Below are 24,641 nucleotides of genomic sequence, written 5' to 3'. Positions count from 1 at the left end.
TTTAGATTCATAAATTATATTCTATAAAGAAGTGTGTTATTATATATGTGTAAAGAATCTTGTTGCACATAGGAAGAAAAACTAAAAAAAATGAAATTTTAAAGACCTTAAGTACGAAAGCGCGGAGGCAATGCTCTACTTTCGCCTAGAAATCAAGTTATTTTTACAAATTCATCAAGCTAATAGTATTCACTAAGCTAGCAAAATTTATTTTGAAAGATCTGAAAATTATAATGAATGGGAAGAAATAATTATCTGTGATTAAACTTTAGACTCTAACATTGTAAAATTGATTCCAATAATTTTAAGAATATGAAACGTTTACTTGGTTGGAGGCACTACAGTGCCTCCGGATTATAAAAAAAAGTAAAAAAATTAATGTTCCATTTTCAATTATGATTTTTTCTTTCTACAAGTTTTGCGATTTTTACTTCAAGAAACTTTAACTTATTTTAAACGCTCATTACATTTAAAATTAATTACCCACAATTTTAGAATGAGATCATTTTTTATGAGTATTTAAAAATATAAAAAACAAAATTAGAAATGATTTCACGATTTTCAATCGAAGCTTTGTGGATTTAGCATGGAATGTTGCATATAAAAATTTTTTTTTGACAAAGTTGAATAAATTTTGATCGTAATATCTGTACGTAAAAATTTTATTAAAAAACGATGGACTTAATTATGATTTAATGAGATTGCTTTCCAAAAACTATTTTCTTATCTCAATTTTAGAAAAATCTCAACTATAATTTTTTAACTATTTTTTAGCAGAAGTTGGGATAAAAATGATCATTGATAAAATATGTGTTAGTATTATGACTGCTGGTAAAATTTTCATGATTTAATGCTTTAATGCCTTCGAATAAGTTGATCCATTTTTTTTTAGTAGTTTAAAAAAGCCTACACTCAGTATTCACAAAAAAAAAATTTTTTATTTGTAATGATTCTGGTAATTTGTAAAAATCTTGAACGACCTTTAAAAACTTTTTGATCGCATTGATTTTAAAAAAGGACTTTCAAAATATGCTAAGCTATAATAACCCTTATAGAAGGCTAAAAAATTTTCTTTTTTTATTTTCATCTTACTCTCACGTGATTTTTACGAAAATAAATTATTTTGTTATTTTTTTTTAATACGTTAATGAAAACAATTTCAATTTTTCTTATAAGAATCATTTCTTTAGGTAAATTAGTAAAAATAGTTTTTTTTTTTTAAATACTCATTTATTACCAATCAATCGAGCATGTTGAAAAATCATCGAAAAAGAAAAATGATGAAGCTTATTTTATGAGGTAAGTGTTCAATTTTATATAACTAAAACGACAAAAATTTAATGTTTTTATCATTTACAACGATTTTTTTCAATTATTTATTTAAAACTTTTTATTCCTGAAAGTATCATTGTTTTTGATCTTACACTGAATATTTGATTTGATCGTAGTATAAACTAGAGCTAGGTAACGTAGTATTGTGAACATTCGATGGTATACTACCGGGTATACTTAGTCCACTAAGATTATTTAGAGATAGCGAACTCAATGAATTAAGATTATTTAATGATAGTGAGCTTGATGTTTGACCAATGTACGATGGTTTCCTTTCCATTAGAGATCCACCAGAGCTGGCATTCGAACATTGAGCTTTCAAACCTGCAATATGAAAATTATTTAAAATAATTAAAAATATTCAAATAAAGGCTTCAAATTGAGTTTATTTATCATTTTACCTAATTTATCATGTACTTTTTTGTAAAAGACCACACGGAATTACAAGAAAAAAGAGGGCAAAAAGCCTTAAGATAAATTTAAAGAGGCTTGAGGCTCTCAAGTGGATTATTCTCTTCCAGAACCAAGATACCACTCCGTTCAATCTCCAATCATAGTTTTTTTTATTTTTTTGTATCACATTTTTTGCTACACTTCGTATGGTTTAATCATACAAATTTCTACCTTTCTTGCATTATTTTTACTTAAGCTGTTGGAACTCTAATAATTTTTTACTAAGTTGGGAATATTTTTTTATGAATAAGAATTGCTGACAAAAAATTACAATTATTGTTGACCAAATAATAAAATGCCAATGTGGACTTTCGAGTTTTAGTATATCGACCCGAAAATTATTACTAAAGTTTAATTTATGTTAAGTTTTAAGAAAACGAAAATAATCTGTAAAGCAGTTATCTCAGCAGACCATACCATTCCAATAGCGGGAATTTCCCGCTATTGTTGAGCTCATAGCGCACGAAAGCGTACATACTCACTAAAAATTGAGCGATTCAAACATAAAAAATAGTTTGAGATACATTTTTGGGATATTCGAGCTTAAAAATCGGACGAGTGTAATGAAATTTCTACGAAGAAATTGACGCATTTTTTGAAATTTTTAAACTGTATTATCTTTCGACTATTTAAGCGCATCTCGATGTGGTTTACGGTTTTCGATGCAGTTTTTCGAAGATAAAAACAATAGTTGAATAAAAAAATCAATTTGGCAAGAAATCATTTGAAAATCATTTATTTTGATTGGATCAACCGGTTCTGATGATTATACACAGTAAAAAAATTTTCGTAAAATTTAACATAAAATTTTGTGTAGATGATTTTTTTACACAAAATTTATGTTAATTCTACACATACTGTTTATATTGATAAAATCAACATAATTCTGTGTTAAAAGTAACACAAAAATATGTTAAGACTTTCATCGGCTGATTCTCGGATTTCTACACACTTAAATGTTATCCATAACACAAATAAAGTGTTAATTTTAACATTTTCTTTGTGTTACTCAGATCAGCTGTCAAATTTGTGAGTTTTATTAATAATTTAAATATATATTCAAATAGATTTTAATTTCTGAATAAAAAATAAATTGTTTCCCATAAATACAAAGTTAAAGAACTCAATAAAGAATTCAAAATTTTTAAATAGTGATTAATTAATTTTAATCAATAGTTGCTACTTTACTACAAGTCAGTGGCAATAGATGATTATAGGATTAATGATGTATTAATTTCTAATTATTAATTATTAATAAACTCGTTAATTATATATTAATGGAAAATAATTTTTTTTTTCACGCTGCATTTAAGTATTTCACGTAATGACACAAATCAAAATCCACCAAATTAAAATGACGTTGAGGCTATCACATTCACATGTCTAAATATCTTGTGTGGCATACGTGACTATGCTTGTACTCCCGAGATCCCGCGCAAAATAAAGCGGAGCGGCGTCATAATTTAACATATCTTTGTGTAAATTCAACATATTATTTGTGTTACTATAGAAAACATCAACACAGCCTTTATATTGAATTGACATTTAAAAAGTGTTATTTATACTACTAATCGAATGGGAGTATTCTTTAACATAAATTTTGTGTTGGTTGGCCAGTAACATTAAAAAAGTGTAGTTTTACTTTGAATTAACACTTGAGTGTGTTAAGAAATGGATGGATTGATCAATACAAACAGTTTGTGTAGAATTAACATAAATTTTATGTAAAAAAATCATCTACACAAAATTTTATGTTAAATTTTACGAAAATTTTTTTACTGTGTGTTTTGAAGGTAATTTGGTATGGTAGTAAGGTAAAAGCTGCAGTATCTGCTCATGTACCAGTACATGCTCACTCCATGTATTTGTATATCTATATTTGTGAATATATATACAAATACATGGAGTGAACATGGACTGGTACATGAGCAGATATTGGGGGCTCTTACATTATAGAAATTATTAAAAAAAATTTTTTTTGAAAATGTTATTTTTAAGATTTTTCAGTCTATCAGACCAGATCAATTCAAAATTTCACGAAATCTAAGTTGAGTGTTTCTATTTTATGTGCCCTAAACCGTGTTTCGATCGGTCAACCCATTTAAAGTTTATGCATGGCTTACAGGCATAATTACACCATCGTAAGAATAATCAGATAAGCATTCTAGGACCTCAAAACGTCGAAAATTGATGAAAGCTCAATTTTTCAAAATCAGAGTGAAATCACTAACTTCTTATTGGTTAGTAACTATTGATTTTCACTGTGTAAAGTTAAAAAAATAAAAAATTAAATTAAAATTTAATGTTTGTATTCTGAACAAATTTTTTGTAAAAATTTGAGTTATTTTTACATAATTTTATGAGTTGTTTGTGTCAACTATTTTCGAATTTTCTTATCTTAACTAGAAGATGTCAAATGGATACTCAGATAATTAAATAAATAGTGATCGCTCAAATTACAAATAACAAAACCATAATTATCAATATGATAATAAAATAAAAATTCACTAATTGATAAAAAAACAATATAGTATAATTAACAAGTGCCTTTTTGGTAAACTTGTATCAGCAGTCTTCGAAAAATATGGTTGAAGTTCATTCGACTGGGAATATGGCATGTAGATGATTTTTGAAAAAAAGGAAGTACCGCTTGCAAAAATTGCAAAAGTCATTAACAATTAACTAAAAAAAAGGGGTTTAGTTTAAAAGATCTTTCAAATTAAAAAAAACTTAAAAAAAGAGGAAGACATTTCGTAAAAAAAAGTCTCAGCTCCCGGAACTGAAGGACCAATATTTATAATTTCCCCAGAGGGATGAAAATACGGCCGAAAACGGGTGCTCTGGCTTGTGTAAGCCACGCCTACTTCGGACATTTTATTAATAAAAATTATTTTTTGTAATACTAACCGCGAAACTTGGATTTTCGAGCTATAGTTAGGAAGGGTAAAATGAATGATATCTGGACATCTATAGTTGAGTCTACTTTTCACGCACACGTATCGATAAGTGACATCTTGCTCTCTATCTGTCTCTATATTTCCGCATGCATGCTAAAATGCACTATAGGATATTTAGTTTCGTTTATTTCTACAATCGTCCGCCAGGGAGAGTATGAATCGAAAAAAAAAAAATCTTTGCGACAAGTCGATTCTTGTAAATAATTTTACTAATATTTTAGTTTGTCATTTATTTACGTGTGACTGTTCATAAATGAATAAAATTTTATTTGCATCCTCTCAAATCCGAGTTTTGCCGTTGCTATTACAAAAAATTTTGTTCGATACAAATCCGCAAAGGTTGGCATTTTGGTAATAAACTTGAAGTGATGACACTCGTCTGAGATTATAAATACATTCTCAACAAAACCTCGTACGCTTTATCTGGTCTCGTTTCGCTCGACCGATAACAACGTACTCGGTTTTGTTGAAAATGCACTCATAATCTCAGCCTCGTGACGTCACTTCAAGCTTACCAAAATACCTATCTTTGCGCATACGTATCGAAAATAACTATTAATATTTAAAATATAAAATTTAAGTAACGAAAAAATGTAGGGGCTTACTGGATAGATAAATGATGTCTTCGTGCGCGCGTGTGTGTGGGTGTGTGTAAACTCCTTATCATTGTCGAAAGATTTCGAAAAAAAATGTTTTTTTTTTTTTGCAGAATTTCGGAATTTTTCATCGTTTCGTAAGTGCGCTCTTCATGAGGAAAAAAGCCTTTTATTTTCAAAAAACTACAGATTATCGAGCTCGAAAATATATATAGTTGTATTTTTGAGCTCAAGGAGCAAAAAAACTTCCTAGAGCATTTATTTCCAAGTGTTTTGAAAATAAACTCCACCACTTTCACGCAGCCTGCACATGGAGTCGCTTTTTGTAAAATTTAATTAGTTTTTAGTAGATATTGGATTATAAAAAAAAAAGAAACTAAATTTAAACACTATTGGTTCGAAAGCTTCAGAGATTTCACAATACGTCAATTTTTGACACCCTAATATCTTTTCTTTCGTGCCTCTTGATACGATTTCCTGGAAATCTATCATAGACTTTAGATTCTAATAATTCATTTTATGATAGGTAAGGTAAAATTTTACAGTAGAATCGGCTTGAATTCATTGAAAGAACTTTAAAATTTATTTCAATAATCAACAAGTGATAGAGGCAGTGCTCGATATCCTACAACTAACGTGATTTTAATGCTAATTTTTATTGAGAATTTCTATCATTGTATAGCAGATGATGATTTCTGCTCTGGGATGTCTATCAAGATTTTGTAGGAAACGAAAAGTTATACTATTGCGATTGCTAACACACAATTGTATGGCGAAAAAAGAATCACCCGCGGGTTCCTTCCCTTCCTTAAATAGGAAATCCCAACGTAAAATTAAAAATTTTTATTCAGTTTTTCCCAATAGGGTCCTGTGTGGGATCTAAGAGGGATAACCCAACGAAAAACAAAATTGCTAAGTTTTCCTAAGTGGGATCGGTGTGGGACCGGAGAGGATTTTTCCAACGTAATGTAAATAAAGCATCGATGGGTTTTCCTAACTGGGCTCGTAGTAGGATCCAATTGGAATAACCCAACCTGAGAGTAGATACATGAATCAATAATCTTTAAATTTAGACAATCGTTTATTTATATAAAAAATCAATCACCCAAAGATCTGGTGAGCTTATATTCTTAGCATATATTCATTGTAAATTAATTAGAAATAAAAATAAAAATTAGCCGTTAAGTATAGAAAATAATTAGGAAAAAAATTCATCCAACATTGTTAAATAAAAACTACAAAATTTAGATTTATCAAATTTTACATAACTTTATATTTTGAAAAATTTAATTTTACGAGATTAAAAATACATTCTAAAAAATCGGGATGAATTTGGAATAAATCTTAATCCAAATTAAAATTCAATCCCATTACTCGGAGTTTTGGAGTAAAGTAATTAAACGATTCGCGTATAGAGTGAATCCGAAGTTTTTTTAGCGGAGTTATTCCAGATTAATTTGGGATCAATTCGAGATTAAATTCAAGTACTCCACAGAAAAAAAGGTTCACTTAAGCCAAGAAAATATTTTTCTTTCTAATTATTTTCTTGAGGGAAAAAAAAAATTTTTTTGGCACAAGAAATTTCACTTATTCCAATAAAATTAATTTTCTTGCTTATTAAAGAAATAAGTATCTTGATCCAAGAAAATTTATTTAAGTTAAGAAAATCTTGTTGTTTTGAAAAAATTTAGTCTCTTGCTCCAAAAAAATTTAGTTCTTGATAGAAGTAAATTTTCTTACCTTGAGAAAATTTTTCTCTAGCTCCAAAAAATTAAATATCTCGATAGAAGTAAATTTTCATTAATATTTTTATTGATCAACATGTCAAATGGGAAGATCATATAATATTGAATCTTTTTTTTTTCATTTAATATGTATAATTGCACGCTAAAATAATATAAAATGGGTGTCAAATATTCAAGAGAAAATTTTTTTCTCAGCTGAAGTAGGTAGCGCTGCTTCTCTAAAGTACCTAAAAATCTTGATCAAATATAAAAATTTATTGTATCAAGTACTTATAATAATTTGAATTAAGAAAAAATTACTTCCACCGAGAATAGAATTTCAAGAAAAATTTTTACTTCGGCCAACACAACTTCGGTCTTCCTTCAGGCACCCGAAAATTTTCTTGAGCCAAGAATTTTGTTCTCTAGTCAAGAAATTTTTTTTTCTGTGTGAGTTTTTAGACTGAAATACATTTTGATGTTGCTGAAACAAGATTCATACTCCGAATTTTTTCTTCTCAGTATAAAAAAAATTTTATATAAAGATAATTTTTATTATGAGTATGTAAGAATTCAATTTTTGAAAAATATCCAACTTTTGAGGATTCACATTTGCAAAAGAATTTATATTGCAAAAAAAATTAAACTTTTTCATAATTAAATTTTTATCCATACAATAAAATTTTAAAAAATAACTTGCATTTCAAAAGAATTTTAATTTTCAAAAAAAAAAATTTTGTGGTGGTATAAGGGGGATTCCAAATTTAATCGGAAATTTTTAAGGAATATTATTTTTAATTTTTTCAAGTTTTTTACATTTTTCAGTCTTTTTTTTTTTTTTATTTTTAAATTTTTTATTTAATTTATACAAAAATTTTATTTTCACGTCAGTAAAGTGGATAAATAAAAATTAAAAAAAAAAAATTTCTTAAAGCTTGAACATAACATGAATAATGTCTCAATCAACCGGTAAAGTTCATGTATATGATTGAGATAGGAAATTTTCTCATCAGCACTCCTGCTTGGACCAGCGGTAATGTCAAGGACTGAGGACCAGAAGGACGCACGTTCGAGCCCAACTCACGACAAGGATTTTTTCTATCAACGATTTCATTTCAATTCAAATTAAATTTACTAACGAGATCATAATATAATATGAGTATATGGTTCTAAATTATTTTTAATCTTTTCGAAAATCATAATATTTTTTCTTTCAAAATTTAGATTGGGCTGTGATGGGGATTTCCCCATTGGGACCTGAGAGGGATTGCCCAATGAGGGCCGCATAGGACTTTGCGTGACATCCCCATGTGGGGTCCCTATTAGGAAACCTAACGAGGGCCCAATAGGTCTTACATTAAAATTTCTAGTCGGGATGTACCCGCCCCGGTAAAAAAAATTATATATCATTATATTACATAATTATAAATGAAAAATGGCCCTATATCATTATGTATAATTAGGTATAATTATATATAATTATTTCCATAGGAAAAAAAAATCGGCGCGAGTGGGAATCGAACCGGGGACTTACCGCTTGAAAGACTAATTCACTACCCGTTTACCTAAAAGACTTACTTGGAGAACAAAGTTTATTATAACTACAAGTAATGCGAATCGTATACATGATCGATTCGTAGTGAACAAAATTTTTTATCTAATTTATTAATTATTAACTGTCAATATTTATATATATATAATAATAGTATCTATATGTAGATTTATAAAATTATCTATGTATACATGAAATCGCAAAAATGATTCTACGATATATTGTTCAGGTACTTCGTTGCTTTAAAATTTATAATTTCTTTGAAATTAAAAAAATAATCGAGGTAAAATGAGAATTGAAAGCTTAAATTTTAATGGAATTATTTGTTTAGTATATGGAACTATATATTGCTGGAGGGCCTGGCTAACAATTTTTGAACTTGACCAAACTAATAATTTTTGTGAAATTAAATTTTTTTTTTAATTCCTATTATTTCATCCGAAAAATACTATATATTAAAAGATTGTTAATCATTGGAGTAACAGACTCTTAGATAGAAAAAGAGAATGTTTTATGGTAATCACACAATACTCACTGGAGTAGAAAAAATTATATAGAATTCTATATGATTCATATATAATTTTATATGAATTATATATACATCTATATAATTATAAATGAATTACATATGCTTCTATATAATTAGATATGAATCATATATAATGATAAATAGTTTTTTTTTATTCGGGTATGCCTTTATATGAGTACATAAGACTAATTATGTGCTGGTAAGGGTATGAGTATATCAGACCATATGAATCCATATCGAGTTATATCAACCCTGATCAGGGATTTTTTTTTCAAGTTTATCAAAGTATATATAACTTTATAAGGTTATATCAGGGCATATCAGGACCTATTAAAAAATAATGTAAAATTAGATATGAGCATATCAAGCTATATCAAGTCTGATATAGACATATTAAATTGATAAGGCTTGATCAGGCCTGATATGGCCAATTTTCATATCAGGCCATATCAGGACATATCAAAAATTAAATATGGGCATATAAGATCATATCAGACCAGATATGAACATATCAAAAATTTTTATATGGCCTTATCAGCTCATATCAAGCCTGATCAGAATATTTTTTCACGGGAACAGTTGGGCTTTTCATGTAATACTTATTATACATTTTGGCACGTTGAATAAAGAAAAAAAAATTAATAACATTAAAAAAAAAGGAAATAATAAAAGCAAATACAGATTAATTTGTAAAAAAATATAACGAATATTTTGGAAAACGACCGTATACTTCAGTTTACTTAAAAAAGGTAAATATTATACGGTCGTTTGTTAGGTTGTTTTTCATAACATTCGTTATATTTTTCTACAAATATATCTTTATTCACTTTTATTTCTTCCATTTTTTGATATTGTGGGGGTCATATCTTTCACCCACTCCTTTGTAATATAATTTAATTATTATTATTTATAATTAGTAATATTTAATTATTATCATTATTTCACTATTATTATTATTATAATTTTATTATTTGACTATTAATTATCATTAGTTATAATTATTTGATTATTATTATTATCATATATAATTATTTAGTTAATAATTATTATTGTTTATTAGTAATGGTTAATTGATGCAGTTATTATTTAAGTTGTAGATTTTCTACAACGTTATTAAGATTTTCTTAGAAAAGTTTCAGTTGTGTCTCATCACCATAAATTATACCGGATTATAATTTACTTGATGATGCCAAGCGATTGATAAAGTCTCGTCTCTGCAACAATATTTTGGGAAATTTTAGTTTATTGTAATTTTGGTGCAATATAATAAAATTCACATTTGCAGCTGGCGAGACCCTAATAAAATGTATTGTAGTAAGATTAAAAATATGTATAAGTTTGTTTGTAAGAAGCTTAAGGGCTTTCCCAAATATTTTTCATAAAAATATCCCAATAACCTACCTTTTTCTAAAAAGCAATTAAGGGATTAAAAACTCTTGTCGCCTGGCCAGCGACCGGACCCATGAGCTCAGTAATCCACAGATTCGGTAGAATCTGGCGCCAAGTTCCGTTCAAATCCGTTGTAAACGGAGCGCCAGACTACCGACTGTGTTTACTGTAAGCAGAACGGTATTTTGAGGTTGCAAAATTTTATTTAATTCTACGGTACTTCTTGTTCCTAAATTTTATATTATAACAGTAATTCATGCTTTATTTTACTGATATTAATTAATTATATTCAATTATCCACAGATTCGGTAGAATCTGGCGCCAAGTTCCGTTCAAAAATCCCGTTGTAAACGGAGCGCCAGACTACCGACTGTGTTTACTGTAAGCAGAACGGTATTTCCAGGTTGCAAAATTTTATTTAATTATATGGTTCTCCTTTTTCCAAAATGATATATTATAAAAGTAATTTATACTTTATTTTACTGATATTAATTAATTATAATCGATTATAACACTTAATTCACTTAAAATTATTAAATTTTATCAGCACAAACTATAGTAAGCCCAGAAATTTCGATCCTGACTTTTTTTCGATGGGAAATATCAGCGCCACAGACTAGATAAAATAAAAATGTGTAGTAATCCTTCCTATAGACACGCAACTACAGTAAAAAGTGATTCATAGCTTGCATCTATGGCCGTCAGGGTGCACTGGAATTACATCTACATAAACCGTAGCTTCAAGGGGATAGTTTGCAGTAAAAAATGCAGTCAACACGAGATTTAAGTTGTTATCAATTGTAAATTTTCATTATAATTACAAAAAATACTAAAATCCGAACAAAAACAGTTTCACTGTAAAAAGTCGCGCCAAGTCCACGTTCATAAGACTATTAGGAAAAAAAATTTTTTTTTTCTTTACAAAAAGATACAAAATAAAAAAATAAAAAAATCCAAGTAACCGATATGATTGTTTATGATTTTCGGAAATTAAAAAAAATTTTATTGTAAATTTAAAAATTAAAAAAAAAATTTTAGAACGTACTTGGTGTGCGTCATTGTGTATTTCAATTTTTTTAAAGTCCTAGTAAATAGATTTTACGAATTTCATTAAAAGTAAAATATTTTGCAACCACGCACACTAAATACGTTCTAAAATTTTTTTTTTTATTTTTACATTTGCAATAAAATTTTTCTTTTATTTCCGAAAATCATAAACATCATATCGGTTACTTGGATTTTTTAATTTTTTTATTTTGTATCTTTTTGTAAAGAAAAAAAAAATTTTTTTTTCCTAATAGTCTTATGAACGTGGACTTGACGCGACTTTTTTACAGTGAAACTGTTTTTGTTCGGATAATAATTAATCTACTTGAAATTATTAAATTTTATCAGCACAAACTATAGCAAGCTCAAAAATTTCGATCCTGACTTTTTTTCTATGTAAAAAGTGACATGCCACAGACTAAATAATTCGAGAATACATGGTAATCTTCCAATAGATGGGAAACTACAGTTAAAAAAATACATTTCACAGCTTGCATCTACATCCGCCAGGGTGCACTGGAATTGTTTTTACATAAACTGTAGCTTCAAGAGGATAGTTTGCTATAAAAAATGCAGCCAACGCGAGATTTAAGTTGGTATCAATTGTAAATTTTTATTATAATTACAAAAACTACTAAAATCCGAACAAAAACAGTTTCACTGTAAAAAAAATCGCGCCAAGTCCACGTTCATAAGACTATTAAGAAAAAAAAATTTCTTATTTCTTTACAAAAAGATATAAAATAAAAAAATTAAAAAATTGAAGTAACTGATATGATTGTATTTGATTTTCGGAAATTAAAAAAAATTTTATTGTAAATTTGAAAATTAAAAAAAAAATTTTGGAACGTACTTGGTGTGCGTCATTGTGTATTTCAATTTAAAAAAAGTCCTAGTAAATAGATTTCACGAATTTCATTAAAAGTAAAATATTTTGCAACCACACAATAAATCATATCGGTTACTTGAATTTTTTAATTTTATATCTTTTTGTAAAGAAATAAGAAATTTTTTTTTCTTAATAGTCTTATGAACGTGGACTTGGCGCGATTTTTTTTTACAGTGAAACTGTTTTTGTTCGGATTGCTCTATACCTGTACCTCTGTACCTATATCTCTCTCCTCCTCTTTTAACTATACTTCTACTTCTGTAATTTTTACATACTTTCAGAATCAATCCTATACCTAGACCTACTTGTACCTAGTTCCATACTTACGTACAACTAAGTACTCCTATCCTATATATTTTCTCAATACTTTCCTCGAGTACCCCCACCTCCTGAGAGGTCAGAGGCCGAGATGGACACTTTAAAAAAATCAGTTAGTCCTGGAAACCCATTAGCTTCACTTCGCTTTTAAGTTACACGCGTGTATTAATAGTTAAATTTATTTCAATAAAATTTTTTAAACTTAAATATTTCTATTCGCTCACTCGCTAACCCGTACTTCCCAAAATATTATTAATTTTTAACTTCCCGTTAAGAAAATTGAAAATTTTTAAAAATCGGGAAGTTATTGGTTTTACCCATAATATTTAACTTTCTTAAGTAAACTGAAGTATACGGTCATTTTCTAAAATATTCCTTATATTTTTTTACAAATTAATCTGTATTTACTTTTATTCTTTCCTTTTTTTTTAATGTTATTAATTTTTTTTTCTTTATTCAACGTGCCAAAATGTATAATAAGTATTACATGAAAAGCCCAACTGTTCTATGCGTCTGATTATGTATCTTGGCTTTAAATACGAGATGCCGGTACAAAGTGGTCTCTCTCTCTAACGCATAAAAGGACTTTATTTTAATTAATAATTAATTATCTATGCGTCTGATTAAAAAATGGCTAAGAACTTTTCGTCTCAGAATTATTTTGTTTATCAGATGCTACAGTGGCGTCCGTTACTTCTGGGACACTATGTATATATTAGGGTGTGCCAAAATGTAACTCCCGTGGAGAACCTTTTAAAATTAGAATTTTGAGTTCCGCTTTTGACAGGGGCTGTGTTTGGGCATTTCCTAAGATATTTTGGGGGGAGACGATGTATTTGATTTACATAGAATTTTTTAACAGAAGCTTAGTTTGGGCGTTTTCGGTGAAAACTTAAAATTTGGCCGGAAGTGCCCAAACTAAGACAAATGTAACAGTTAGATTTTTATGAAATCTGCAAAATGATATTTGAATTTTGAAAAATTATTATTCATTTCTGTAATTTTTGTCGTAATAAGAGAAACAGTTTTTGTAGTAATAACAGGAGCTCTGAATAAGAAACTAAAAAAAAAATACAGTTTCGAATAATATTTTTATAAAATACTCCTGTAAGTATTGATTTTCATAGTTTTTAATATATAGTTTCACAGTTAAAAAATGTATTTCTCACAGAGTTTGTGAAAATCTGAATTTGATATAGTAATTTTTTTGCTCAGCGCGCTCAACTTCTATACTGTGAACCATAAGCTATAATTTTTCTAAGTTTTTTTTCTAATGTGGAACTGAGAACCCAGAATTTTACTACACGGTGCACCTATGCAATTAAGAAACATTCTTCATGGTAGAACTTATTTTCTTGACTTATAAAAATATTTAGGAAAACGAAAAACATAATTTTATTTTTTCAAGAAAATTTCATATTGCTTTGAAATAACCTGGGTTCCCCCATAAATTTTCTTGGTTTAAGTAATCTTTTTTTTCTTTCAAGTAAACAAAAATAAAAAAAAGCGCGAGTTTTTGCCGTTCTCTCTCTCGAAATCGACTTTAAAAAGCTCGAATTCATATGAGTTTATTCTTCTATATTATAAGATATTTTCCAATATAAATAAGAAACTGTCGATAAATTTTTTTTACAAATCAAAAAATAATTTTTTATCATAAACTATTAATTTTAATCGGCACTCTTATTTTAGCAATAAACGTAAGCATATAAATAAAATAATAAAAACGTTGAGAGTATAGTATTTTTGAAGAACTGAATAACATAGTTCTTATTTAATTTAAATGAAGCTATTTGTTTGTTTATCTTTAATAATGAAAGCAGACATTGATATTATTTTGTGAAGAAATAAATAAATTAAATGGTTCATTTCAATAAATTCTTGAGTTAAGAAATCCTTGTCTGAAAAATATTTTTTTTCTCAGCGTAAAATTGGAAATAAAAGGAGAGGCGTTTTGCAATAAATTTTTCTTCATAATTTTGAAAATTTGAGTTGGATTAACATTCTTTATTTAAAAAGTATAAATTAAAAGTATATAAAAAAAAATTTAATAGCTTACTGAAGAGAAAAAAAATTCGTACAAATTTCGACAGTCTAACACGTGTTAAGATGTTTGAAAATATAACAAGTGAGTTAAAAAAAAGGAATGTGAGATTTAAATTTAATAGACTGACGGGTATGTCATGTCAGTTAATAGCCGTTGTCATTTTCCATCGGAGAGACAACGTTCTTCCGTTTCATTATATTACATATCCGTAAAGTGTTAAGAAAGTTTTTAAGCCACTGGTGTGTTTAACATGAACGATCAACAAGGATAATATTAAGGGGTCTAATAAAATAAATCGACCGCTACAAGCAAAAGAGAATTGTTTAATTTACTGGCTTAAGAGGACATTAAATTATAAAATTATGATGAATGCGTAAATTTTTGATTTATAAAAAAATTTAGGTTTTACAAATCGACCGGTTTGATTACAAACTTTACTTGAAACCGAAAAATAGCTTCATTTCAGACTTGAACCAATACTAGACCAGTTGTTATATTTTATAAAGCAGTTTATTATATTAGACAATTTTGTGTTACTTGACTAATGACGTTCGACGCGTAAAGTGTCTATAAAATTTCCAGATGGCTCGATTTCAACGTAACCTTGTCTGTATCCTTTGAGATCAATGTAAAAATTTTACGCTCGTAAAAGTCAACACATTAACTTGAAGAAATCTGTGGGTGGTAAGAAAGGTTTTTTTCTTTTTTTATTATTTTTGTACACTTTTCAAACCTTTTAAAAATATTTTATTTTTTTTTTTTTTTTTTTAACGAGACTTGATGAGATGTTTTCATTGTTAATGAGAAAACTTCACAATACTTTCAGAATTATACTAAAAATATTTAAGGTTTTAGAGCAGTACAAAAAAATCATAAAATTTGAAAATTTAGTGGTAAATGCTGAGATGTTAAAAAACAACTTTTAATTCCGGTAATTCTGAAACATCTTAAGTACACTACTTTAAAAATCAATGTATAAAATATTTAAATATTAAATTATAAATTTAAAGTTTTTTCGAAAAAAAAAATATATTAGTAGACGAAAAAAAAAAAAAAAAAAAAATTAGGAAAACGGTTGACTCTGAAGGCCATCCCTGCAACTTCCCGCCAATTCTATACCTAAACGCTTGAAATTGCACTCATGACGTTTTTGAGCTCTTCGAGCTCATAAATACAATTTGTGTATTATTTTGAGCTCCCCGCACTCAAAAAAATGGCTTTTGTATGCTTTTGAGCTCTTCGAGCTCAAAAGTTTGATAAAACACTATTTTTTTAATTTTCAAATCGCAATAACTTTTGAATAAATGAACCGATTTCCACGCAGTTGGTGGGATTCGACGCAGTTTTTTGAGCTTTATGAAGGATCTTCAAGTTTCAATTGATAGAAGGAAAAATTTCGGAATAATTCCGAAAAAACACTTTTTTCGGTTTTCTTTCGTCAACGATAACTCACGAACGAATCAACCGATTTTGACCGGACTCGTGGCGATCGACGTGGTTTTTTGAGGTTAAAAGCTGATTAGTTTTTGGAATTGAACCATCAAGCCGATTAAAAGTTATTCCAAAAAAAACACATTTGAAAAAAATTTTTTTTTTCAGTTTTTTGAAGATTTCTCAAAATCTCTGGATTTGAATTGGTCCAAATAATTTTCAAAATCTAAGTTTGGTCAAGCCCTTTCGAATGGTACCAACCGCGATCAAATCGGTCAAGCCGTTCAAAAGTTATGAGAGGTTTACATACATCCACACACACACACACACACACACACACACACACACACACACACACACACACACAGAGTTGTTTCTGTTTTTTTATTTATTTTTTGTTGTTCGAAGTTTTGGTGTTGAAAATTAATACAAGTAATAAAAACACACACACACACAGCATGCATACATACAGACATACAGATACCATCGCGGGAAGTCAGGGAAGCTTCGTAGGACCTCGAAACGTCGAGGTTCGATAAAAACTCGATTTTCGTAAAACAGGGTGAAAACAATAACTTCCCGATTTTTGAAAATCTTCGATTTTCCTAGCGGCAAGTTAAAAAATTAGAAAAACGGTTGACCCTAAAGGCCATCCCTGCAACTTCCCGCTAATTTCGAATTTAAGCGCTCAAAATTGCACTTACTACGTTTTTGAGCTCTTCGAGCTCAAATATATAATTTTCGTGTCAGTTTGAGCTCTCCGAGCTCAAAAATCTGGTAAAGTTTAAGAAAACACTATTTCTTAAATTTTAAAACCGCAATAACTGTTGAATTAATAAACCGATTTTCACGCGGTTGGTGGCATTCGACGCAGCTTTTCAGGCATCTTGAAGAATCTTTAAGTTTTAATGGATCAAAGTAGGAATTTCGATGTAATTCCGAAAAAACATTTTTTTCGGTTTTTTATCGACAACGATAACTCACGAACGAATCAACCGATTTTGACCGGGCTAGCGGCGATCGACGTGGTTTTTTTATGTTAAGAGCTGATTAGTTTTTGGAATCGATCAGTAAAGCCGTTTAAAAGTAATTCCAAAAAAAAACACATTTGAAAAAATTTTTGTTTGTATTTTTTTTGAAATTTCTCAAAATCTACTGGTTCGAATCGGTCCAAATTGTATTCAAAATACCCTTTTCGAATGGCATCAACCCTGATGAAATCCGTCGAGCCGTTCGAAAGTTATGAGAGGTTTACATACGGCCACACACACACACACACTCATACATACAGACATACGGACATCACCACGGAAACATTCAGGGAGGCTTCCTAGGACCTCAAAACGTCAACATCCGTTGAAAACAGGATTTTCGAAAAACGGGGTAAAACCAATAACTTCTCGATTTTCGAAAATTTTCAATTTTCTTAGCGGAAAGTTAAAAATGAAATAAAAACGAGAAAAAAAATTAGGAAAACGGTTGACCCCAAAGGCCATCCCTGCAACTTCCCGCTACCTCCATACCTAAGTGCTCAACAATTCACTTATTTTTTAAGCTCTTCGAGCTCAAAAATATGATTTTTCTGTAATTTTGAGCTCTCCGAGCTCAAATAAATCACTGTTCAGTGCTTTGGAGCTCTTCGAGCTCAAAAGGCTAATGGAAGTTTTATAGAACACTATTTTTTGAATTTTCAAACCGCAATAACTTTTGAATGAATTAATCGATTTTCTCGTGGTTTACGGCATTCAACGAAGTTTTTTAAGTTATTTAAAAAATCTTTAAGCGTAAACTGGTCAGACCAAAAATTTCATAGAAATTCTGAAAAAAACATTTTTTTCAATTTTTTTCGACAACGATATCTCACGAACAAATCAACCGATTTTGACCGGACTGGTGGCAATCGACGTGGTTTTTTGACGTTAAGAGCTGAATAGTTTTTGGAATTGATCGGTTCAGCCGTTTAAAAGATATTAAAAAAAAAACAAATTTTTGGAAATTTTATTTTTGAGATTTCTCAAAATTGATCGACTCAAATTCTGTAAATTAGTATCAGAATTCTAGGGGCAAAGGAACTCTTCAGAACGCCGCTTATTTCGATCGAATCGGATGATCCGTTCAAAAGTTATGAGAGATTTACATACACACACACACACACACACACACACACACACACACACACACACACACATACATACAGACACGGTGACATCACCGCGGAAATAGTCAGGAAAGCTTCCTAGGACCTCGAAACGTCGAGATCGGATGAAAACCCGATTTTCGAAAAACGAGGTGAAAACAATAACTTCCCGATTTTTGAAAATTTTCAATTTTCTTAGCGGGAAGCTAAAAATGAAAAACAATGATATTTAATTTTTTAGAGATTTTGAAGTTTGTGAAAATTTCAATTAAGTGAACTGTGGAAAGTTTTTAATCGAGCTGATTTTTGAAGGGGGTTCTTTAAATATGATGAAGCTAATATAACGTACTTTCTTGTGAGACTCGATAAAAAGTCGATTTTTTGCGCCACTCCGGTGTCTATATACATGCCCACGTGTACTTAGATTTTTATCTACAAATCTACGTAAGGCTATGTATATGTGTCTATTTAATCCGTGAATATATTTTTATTGAATTTATCAAACTGTTCATCTGCACAAAAATATAAATATGTAATTAGTACCCATTTTCTAAAATATATCTGGTACACAGAAAAAAAAAATTAACTTGAATCAAGTGAAAAATTCTTGAATCAAGAAAATAATTTTGAACAGTTTAATTGTTTTGAATCAAGACGAAAAATTCTTGAATAAAGTAAAATTTGTTTAAACCAAGAAAAATTTCTTAGTTTAAGAATTTTTTTACTCAAATCAATAAAATAAAGTTCTTCAAAATTATTTACTTGATTCAAGTAAATTTTTTTTTTTGTGTATATATGTAGGATCTAAAAAATGTATGCTATATTTTATATTTTCATTAATGTTATTTAAACTAAAATATATAATATATGCTTGAATACACATCCCTTATATGTGTTAGAGGAAAAATGGGGTAAATTAATTTGTTCCTGCATGTAAAGCTGAATAAGATCACTAGTTTTTTTTTCTTAGCTTACTATGCGATTAAGCAAATTAACGAAAAAAAAAAAAAAAAAATTAAATGTACTCATTGTAGCAATAAGTGAATTCCAGTTACTCAAATTTAATTTATAAGTTTTACAAATAAACAATTTTTGCAGTTTTTAAATGAAATTTTTAGCATCCATTTTTAACTTCCCGCTACGAAAATCGAAGATTTTCAAAAATCGGGAAGTTATTGTTTTCACCCCGTTTTGCAAAAATCGAGTTTTCATCAGATCTCGACGTTTGAAGGTCACAGGAAGCTTCCCTGACTATCCCTGCGAGGTTGTCACGGTGTGTGTGTGTGTGTGTGTGTGTGTGTGTGTGTGTGTGTGTGTGTGTGTGTGTGTGTGTGTGTGTGTGTGTGAAAGTATGTGAACCGCTTATAACTTTTGAACGGCTTGAACCGATTTCATCGCGGTTGGTGCCATTTGAAAGGGCTTCGCCAAACTTAGATTTTAAAAATTATTTGGACCAATTCAGATCAATAGATTTTGAGAAATCTTCAAAAAACTGAAAAAAAAAAATTTTTTTCAAATGTGTTTTTTTTGGAATAACTTTTAATCGGCTTGATGGTTCAATTCTAAAAACTAATCAGCTTTTAACCTCAAAAAACCACGTCGATCGCCACGAGTCCGGTCAAAATCGGTTGATTCGTTCGAGAGATATCGTGAACGAAAGAAAACCGAAAAAAGTGTTTTTTCGGAATAACTCCGAAATTTCTAGCGCGATCAATTTAAAATTTGAGATTCTCTGTGAGGCTTGAAAAACTGCGTCGAATGCTGCCAACCGCGTGAAAATTGGTTTATTCATTCAAAAGTTATTGCGGTTTAAAAATTCAAAAAATAGTGTCATCAAATCCCTATCAGACTTTTGAGCTCAAAAGCATAGGAAAGCAATCTCTTTGAGCTTGGAGAGCTCAAAAACGTCATTGGTGCAATTTTAAGCGCCTAAGTATGGAATTAGCGGGAAGTTGCAGGGATGGCCTTCAGGTTCAACCGTTTTCCTATTTTTTTTTTTCACTCTTAACGTATTTCTTTTTCTTAATGTAAACGTGTTTTACCAATGTGTTTAAAAAATAAAATATTTTGAATTAATATAATTCGGATGTTATAGTTTAAAATTTTTTTTTATGAATTAAGAAAAATAAATTTTTTTTACCGTTCTTTTATTACCCGAGTTGAAAAAATTAACTTAAATGAACCTCACTGCTATACTAAAACAATTGATTTAAGCTTATCTAACTTTATTTTTTCGACTCGGGTAGCTTCGCCTGTATCTGTCTATCTATCTATGTAACATAATTTTTGAACTTATTAAGGACCGATGATAGTATAATAATTTAAAGTTTAACCCATTATCCTGACCAAAATCACCAGGATTAGCGATTTTTGAATTTATCATGGAGAGAGCATGGATGAGAAACGGCTATATTACCTTCAAAGGAGGTAGCAGACGCGCAAATTACCCACTTCTGTCACATATTAGAGATAGAAACTTGATATCCCAAGCGTCACGTAAAAAATTGTTGACTTTTTGGTAAATTTTATTTAACAAGAAGTCAAAAATTAATAATTTTCAACTTAAATTCAACAAAATATTACCAAAAAAATTTTTGTGTCGCTTGGGAGATTATAGTTTAAAAAACTAAAAATTACGCTTTAATATCGAACTAAAAAACAAAAAATAAACACTAGCTTTAAAAACTAAAAAACACCTTCCTAAGGAAAAACCAAACTAAATAATAAAATTGGTTGTCTGTAAAGTCGGTTTACGGACGATAGTTTTACGTGATGATTTAAAAATTATTTTAACAAAAAAATGGACTTGTTGATACATTGTTAATTAAAAATTGATACAATAGTTTGATAATTGATATAATTATTATTATTTATAATTAATATTAATTATTTTATTATTTTTTATTATTAATTTATCGTTTATAATTATTATTAATTAATTTATTTATAATTAATATTATTTATTAACAATCATTAATATTATCAACAATAATAATCTGATATAATTGATATAATTTGACATAAATTTTTTTGAAACTAGCTATAAACATTAATTTTTAATTTTCAAATATTATTAACAGTTTTTGAAAATTTAATTTAAATAATTTGTTTAAATATAATCATGAACAATTAGTTATAGACCGGTGTTATAACTGCTAGCTCTGACGTCACGCGAAAAGAGAGATATATGTGACACAAGCCAACGCTTGGGCCTCTCTATCGTTTGTTGCGCGCTCTCGCTTGCACGCACAGGCTCAGGCGGAACGTTACATTTTTTCGTGAGCGCTGTCGGTATTCATCAATTTATAAGACTTTATCACGTCAAAAAATTTCTAATGAATTTAAAATAAGAATAGAGTGATTAACAAAAAAATTTATTTTATTGTAAAAAAACGTATGGTGCTTTTTAAGATATTTTCTCAATATAACTCTACACTGATAAAACGATTTCTTAGTATTTAAGAAGATTTCTTTGTATTTAAGAAATCATTTCTTAAACATCATTTCTTAGTATTTAAAAAATATTTCTTAGTATTTAAGAAATATTTCTTAATATTTAAGAAATGTCTATATTTCTTAGTATTTAAGAAATATTTCTTAGTATTTAAGAAATATTTCTTAATATTTAAGAAATGTCTATATTTCTTAGTATTTAAGAAATATTTCTTAAATACTATGAAATATTTTTTAAATACTAAGAAATGATGTTTAAGAAATGATTTCTTAAATACAATGAAATCTTCTTAAATGCTAAGAAATCCTTCTATCAGTGTACTTTTACCAATATCTGTCAAAATATTTACAACAATTGACATCAAGTACCCCCCTGTTTCAAATTTCCAATAGGATCCCATCAAAAGCGACAAAAGCCACTTAGAAACCCATAAATTTTATTGGTTTCTAAGTGGCTTTTGTCGCTTTTAATGGGATCTTATTGGAGATTTTCAACAGGGCCTACGCTTTTTTACGATGCAATGAAATTTTTTGTTAATGACTCTATTCTTATGTTAAATTTATTGAAAATTATTTTCTACTGTTTAGTTTGGTCTTCTATTAAAATGGGTTTTTTATTTTCTTAAACTATTACTTATATTTTCTTATTATTTTGATTGAAATAAAGTTTACAGTCCGTTGATGTCGTTTGCCAAATAAGACAATTTCCGACCCATGCGACTGTTTACCGAGAAAAATTAATCGGTTTCTTCCCGAAATTTTAAATTCTTGAGTTGCTTGCTAAATGAAGATAGTATCATTCAAGGTCTGTAAGAATTGCTTTAGCTCATTGTAAATCTCAAAATAACTTAATAACTTGATCGTTAAAGTTGCGCTTTCGGTTTTATATAAGTTCCAGCGTTCGAACTGGTTTTGGACATCAAAACTTCAAGCTTCACTACAGATAATATAAATAATATCTAGGTAATTGCTCAGGCAGCTATAGTTGCCGTCGTCTAAAATGGTCTCTTTTAATCACTTGTTTCTACACACAACATGCTATTTGGAAATTATTTAAAAAATATATAAAAGTAGACAAAAAACTTTTTTATATAAACTTTTTCAAAAAATTGCTATTTTTGAAACTTTGAAGTCGAACTTACAAATTGAAATTTTGAGTATTGTAATTCGTTAATTTACGGTTTTAAATACGCCAAAGAATAGAAAATTAAAAAAAATACGAAAAAATTTTATGAAAAAAGAATTCCCATAAATATTACACGTACAACTTCCACATATGTATTCTATATATTACACAACAATAATCCATTTTTAAATGATCACTTTATCAAATTTATTAAAAATAATGAATGTTATTTACCATGTTCAGTCGATGAGCTTTGAGATTCTCCATGTGAATTGTTAATGCTTCCAATCGAACTTAGAGAGTTAGATTGTCCTTGGAGGCCTCTCAGCGCTGGAACATTTCCGGAGTTTCCAGTAAATCCATAACCGATGTGATAGTCTTCAACAGGTATGCATTGTGATTGTTGATGACTCGAATTATTGTCACTAGTTTTGTAATTACAAATAGCTAGACTTTGGTGTTCGTTTTCGGTTTTATAAGTAACATCTTGACTTTGTTGATGTGCATGATTGTGCGGGAAAGATAATTCATTAGGTCTATAAGTAATTATGGCATCCTGATTCCTCGAGTAAGGTTCATTTTTCAAAGAAATGTCGCTGTTACGATACAAAGAACTGTCTCCGGTTTTGTAAGTAACTTCGGTTGTCTTGTAAGTCACCTCCGCTATTGGTGGAGCTGATTTGTACTCAGGATACGTCCAATCTGCAACTGCTCCGGCAGACGGTCCGTATACTGCATATTCTTGATAATTTTGATATTGATTTGGATAACTATTCGAATATTCTATTGTTCCAGCCAAATTGTCGTAACCAGGAGGTTGGATATTTCCTCCAACTCCGGCAGTTCCACCAAAATATTGACTGTATTGAGGTTTTAATGCTTGACATTTTCTTCTAAAACCTCGTGGTCTGCGGCGAAAACTTCCCTCTTCGAACATGTACTCACTTGCGGGATCAATTGTCCAGTAATGACCTTTACCTGGTCTTCCTAGACCTTTTGGTAACTTCACGAAACACTCATTTAGGCTCAGATTATGCCGCACTGAATTTTTCCAACCTTGATACGTTCCGCGAAAAAAAGGGAACCGTTGTTGAAGAAAAGTGTAAATTTCCGATAACGTTAGCCGTTTTTCTGGGCTGGATTGGATTGCCATCACTATCAAAGCAATATAGGAATAAGGAGGTTTTTCTTGTCGACGGGCACCAGATTTTCGTGTTGGCTCTGTTGTTAAATTTGATACTAGAATACTTTCACTTCGAGATAAGTTCGCAATAACCGTTGATGGATTACGCGAATTTAATGTATGCGAATTTGCTGATGTTTTAATTAGATTATGATTAAGTACTTGTAGAGAAGAAACATCAACTTCATTCTTCATTTTTTAACACTTTGTTTATTACCTCACAATGGATATCAATTTAGAAAATTACAATAACTTTAATATACAAAACATTTTATTCTATCAATCAATAACAATTATCGCTTTTTTTAAGTTAATTTACTTAAAACACTAAACAAAGTAAACTGCTTGAGATAATCTATCGTATCAATTATAAAATTTATTTTTAAAAGCTATTTCTCTCTCGTGATGAGAGGACGGAACTACTATGTTCGACTGTTTCGCTTGACTGGAAATCAGATAAAATGTCTAAATGAGATAC

At 29.1% G+C, this 24,641-nt stretch overlaps 1 protein-coding gene across 1 annotated transcript; it reads right to left on the bottom strand.

Moving 5' to 3' along the window:
* Positions 1–1,401: 1,401 nt before the first annotated feature.
* Positions 1,402–24,590, bottom strand: LOC123267526 (forkhead box protein F1-like). The gene is made up of 2 exons (XM_044732187.1): positions 23,215–24,590; positions 1,402–1,656 (listed from the first exon to the last, which is right to left on the bottom strand). Exons 1-2 carry the CDS (start codon positions 24,356–24,358, stop codon positions 1,421–1,423), a joined length of 1,380 nt encoding a protein of 459 aa, XP_044588122.1. The 5' UTR covers positions 24,359–24,590; the 3' UTR covers positions 1,402–1,420.
* Between the last annotated feature and the right edge of the window lie 51 nt (positions 24,591–24,641).

This window comes from Cotesia glomerata, linkage group LG6 (genome assembly GCF_020080835.1).
Source record: "Cotesia glomerata isolate CgM1 linkage group LG6, MPM_Cglom_v2.3, whole genome shotgun sequence".
Classification (NCBI taxonomy): Eukaryota; Metazoa; Arthropoda; class Insecta; order Hymenoptera; family Braconidae; genus Cotesia; species Cotesia glomerata.
Note: the sequence above shows the minus strand (reverse complement) of the source record. Positions and strands in the feature narration are given on the sequence as shown.